The 3,897-nt window shown below is 54.6% G+C and overlaps 1 protein-coding gene across 1 annotated transcript; it reads right to left on the bottom strand.

Annotated features, from left to right (window-relative positions):
* Positions 1-9: 9 nt before the first annotated feature.
* Positions 10-3,029, bottom strand: LOC105293328 (CMRF35-like molecule 4). The gene is made up of 2 exons (XM_011361890.2): positions 2,799-3,029; positions 10-683 (listed from the first exon to the last, which is right to left on the bottom strand). The coding sequence occupies exons 1-2, from the start codon at positions 2,996-2,998 to the stop codon at positions 431-433; spliced, it is 453 nt and encodes a 150-aa protein (XP_011360192.1). The 5' UTR covers positions 2,999-3,029; the 3' UTR covers positions 10-430.
* Positions 3,030-3,897: the final 868 nt, after the last annotated feature.

Genomic DNA, 3,897 nt, shown 5'->3' with positions numbered 1-3,897 from the left:
GGCGATGGTCCAACCCCATCTTTAATTGTCTACATTCAGGTGATTCTTTCTCCAGGAGGGACCGATACAACAGAAGGTGGCATCAGCAGTCTTCTGTACACCTGGCCTACTGGGAGAAGGAGTCTTTGCCCTTGTAAACACACTCTGAGGCTTTTTGGTTTAATTCAGGTTTTACACTTACTGGTTGGCCTGGAATTTTGAAGCCCGTTACTGGCTGGAGTTCAAGACAGTGTGATAGTCATTTCTGGCAGAGCTACTCCGGAGTCACAGGAGAGGAGGCAGCAGGAGGGTCCACACAGGTAAGATCACAGGTGCCTCCGAGGACCCAGTGTGTACGGGAAACACCACGTCTGTTCCTTTCTCTGATCCAGAGCTGCGCAGAGCAGGGAGGGAGCCCACAGTGTCCCCGAGGACAGGACGAAGGGAGTCCTCACCGCGGAGGGACCCTCGTCTCTTTGGAACTGCGATTACTGCTCGGTGCCTGATAAAAGTTCCAAAAGTTCTGCAAGTCTGATGTGTGGGTGTTGATGGCACGGGGGCTGCGGTCCCACTCAGACTGACTTAATTTCCCCCTGGAGTCCCTCTGATGCCTGTTCAACCACACCACAGTGCACAGCAGGACCCCAAGAAGGGGCACCTTTATGAAGGTCAGGAGCAGGAAGTGGATGTTACAGAGCAGGGACCTGTACAAGGAACACAACCACAGGAGTGAGACTCTTCTGCGGCAGCCCCAGGCCCCTCCTCTCCCCCCTCCACCCCCCATGCCCAGCAGCCCAGGCTGGGGTGACAAGCAAACCTTGGTCCCTGCCCTGGCCAGGAAGGTCCTTGCAAGGGGGCCTAGTCATGCTGCCCAAACGCTAAGCCTTCAGGGGCCTCCCTACCAGCTTAGCCTGGGGTCCAGCTACTTCCTGGTTTCCCACCATTCCCCATCAACTCACCTGCAGTCCAACCAAGCTTGAAGGTTTGCTGTCTCCTGTCTTTTTGATCTTGCTACTTTCTCTACGTTGTATCTCCCTTTGTAAATTCCACTCATCTTTCAAGCTCAGATCTAATATTACTTCTTTGAAGCAGAAGACCCCCTCAGCCCTGTAAACCAGTTTTATAAGCTGGGTTCTCCAGGGAGGGACCTCTTGTGGGTCTGACCCCCATGCGATAGCATATATGAGGGGTACTACCACATAAGTCCCATACAGTGGACACTTGGTATAGCTAGACTTTTGGGCCCGGGGTCACCTGTGTTCCCCTGGCAGTCCCTAGCAGTGTCTAAGGATCTGATCACCCCTCACCCTATGCCTCATCCCCTCTGCCAGGACCCCATTCTGCCGCTGTCCACCCTCATTCTCTTTCTCAGCCTGCCTTGAGCAAAATGAGCCATGCTGATTTCGCTAACAGTTTTCTTGAGGGAGAGAGGGTGTGATGCAGTGCGTGCCCTAAAAATACCCACTGTGCTATTTCACAAGTTTCCCCCCCTGCTACACTCTTTTCTCTTTCCGCCAAGGTTCCTCTTGTGCTTCTCCGGTCTCACTGGGAGTCCTACATCCTACGCCCTCGACTCAACAGAAAGACCTCTCTCCTACAGCCGTGAGTGGGACACAAGCTGGGTTGTGAAGCGTGTGTCCCCAGGGGCCGCACCCCATTCACATGCATCACTGAACAAATGGTCTGGTGGCGGCCAGGCTCCAAAAACTAGGACCCTAGAGAAAGGAAGGGCACTGGACTGGAGCAGGGAAGGGAGCCCGTGGAGGGCGACGCTCAGAGGCTGGACTCACAGAGAGAATGGATCTTGACCCTGGACTTTATGGGAGCCTGAAGGCACCAGGATGTGATGTGATGAAACAGGGCCAGGGAACTTAGTGATTACCCTCAGGTACGGTGCCCCCGAAGGGAGCAGGCTCCGGTTGACATCCGCGCCCCTCCCATGTTAGTGGAGGGTGAGAAAGCGGGGGCCCCAGCTTCCCACTCCTCCTTGCGTCTCCCCGGCACTTGGGGAGAGGAGGGCTGGAGAGATGAAACACGTCTGTACTGGTATCTATGGTAGGCAGAATAATGATCCCCAAAGATGTCCTAATCTCTGGAACCTGCGAATATGTTACATTACATGGCAAGGGGGAATGCAGATGGGCTTAAGATTGCTAACCAGCTGACTCTGAGATGGGGAGATGATCCTGGGTTATCTCGGGGCCCCTTGTAATCACCAGGGTCTTTCTAAGTGAAAGATAGATGTAGGAAGGTCTGTATTAGAGTAATGTCACGTGGCAAAGGCTGGACCGGCTACTGCTGGCTTTGGGGATAGAGGGGGCCGTGAGCCAAGGAATGTAGGAGGCCTCTATTAGCTGGAATTGTCGGGGAATGATTCTTCCCTAGAACCTCCAGAGGAACTTAGCCCAATGAGACTCATTTCAGATTTCCCATCTCCAGAACTATGAAATCATAAAACTGTGTTGTTTTAAGTGACCAAGTTAGTGGTAATTGGTTACAGCAACCACAGGAAACTAATCTGGAGAACTTCCCTTCTAGCTTACTTGGGGTTGAACTCCGCTACACTTCCTTTTGCTTCTCGGGGGGCGAGGGGTCGGTCAGAGGAAGACCAGAGCCTTCTCTGTTGCAGCCCAGCTGGAGAGCCTTATTTAGGTTCACGTGGGAAGTGGGGTGCGGGGGAGGTCCAGTGCCGACTCTGCCGATTCTCCCCTGCACTGGCAACACCAGGGGGCCACATGGGGGTCCCTGACAGAGCGGCCCTAGGGGAGCAGTCACGGGGCGGACGTGGGAAAGGTCTGCTGGGTCCCAGCTCTGCTCACCTGGTGAGGGGATTAGTCATAGCCATGCTGCTGTTGACACCCTGGGTAACCGGAGGCGAGGAAGCCAGACTGGCCAGTGCAGATGCTGTCACCAGTTCGGCCACGTCTGTCGTCACCAGTTCGGCCACATCTGTTGTCACAGGTTCGGCCACATCTGTCGTCACAGGTTTGGCCATTTGTGTTGACATAGGGACAGTCATGTTTGTTGTCAACAGTATGGACAGGTTTGTTGGTTTTTTACTGCTAAATGCACAGAGCAAAGCAGAGCTCTGAGGGTGACTCAGGGGGCTCCCCATGGCCTTCTCCACACCCCTCATTCAGGGATCAAGAAGCTTTCTCTCAGCACCACCGGTCGGCCACATCGGTCTTCTCTAGCATCGTTTTGGTTTCTTATCCAAAACAGAACATTACTTCATTTAGAGAGAAGCACCTCCTCGTCACTGCACGAGGGATCTGGGGCGGCAAGCTCTGCAGGTGATTTACAGAGGTTCGGTTGAATCTCAGAGCCCTGCCTGGCACAGCCCGGACTGCAGGAGCCATGTGCCCAGCCCTCGGAGTTCCAAACCAGCCAGGGTGAAGCAGGCTCTGTGCCACCTGCCCTGAAGCCAGTGGCGCATGGGGCTGGCCGCCCGGGACTCCCTGGCCATCGGGCGGAGGGCCGGCAGCCTCTGCCTTCCCCGTGAGCCCTTCCTGCCTCCCTGCACATCCTCATTTCAGCAGATGAAGCTGCTCCGTGGAGACTTGTCTGGCTTGGAGGGTCCCAGCCTCCACTTCTCCCTGTGCCAACTCCTCCTCCGATCTTCCACGTACCCATCCCACCTTTGTTGTCTTTCCCAGTTAATTTCTGGAACATTCTAAAGCCAGCATACCTCCCCATTGCACGCACATACACATCATATTTGCATCTACGAGGGTGGAAAGACTTTTCTCTTGATTATAACTGGGCTTATGAAAGACCGAACTGTCACCTACCTAGTGTCCGTGGGTATGTTTAGGGAGGACATGGTGTGGGGGGCGGGGGTTCCCTGGTACCCAAAGTGGAGACAAGACTGAAGCCTCTACAGTGGAGCTGGGGGGTGGGGGCTACAAACCGACTCTC

Source organism: Pteropus vampyrus, unplaced genomic scaffold (assembly GCF_000151845.1).
Source record: "Pteropus vampyrus isolate Shadow unplaced genomic scaffold, Pvam_2.0 Scaffold72, whole genome shotgun sequence".
Taxonomy (NCBI): Eukaryota; Metazoa; Chordata; class Mammalia; order Chiroptera; family Pteropodidae; genus Pteropus; species Pteropus vampyrus.
This window is presented reverse-complemented; position numbering and strand designations above follow the sequence as displayed.

Excerpts from the sequence above, each read along its gene's own strand:
- LOC105293328 (XM_011361890.2), bottom strand. The coding sequence starts at position 2,998 with ATGACTGTCCCTATGTCAACACAAATGGCCAAACCTGTGACGACAGAT. Across the intron at positions 684-2,798 it reads ATGACTAATCCCCTCACCAG|GTCCCTGCTCTGTAACATCC; the intron begins GTGAGCAGAGCT and ends TTCCTTGTACAG.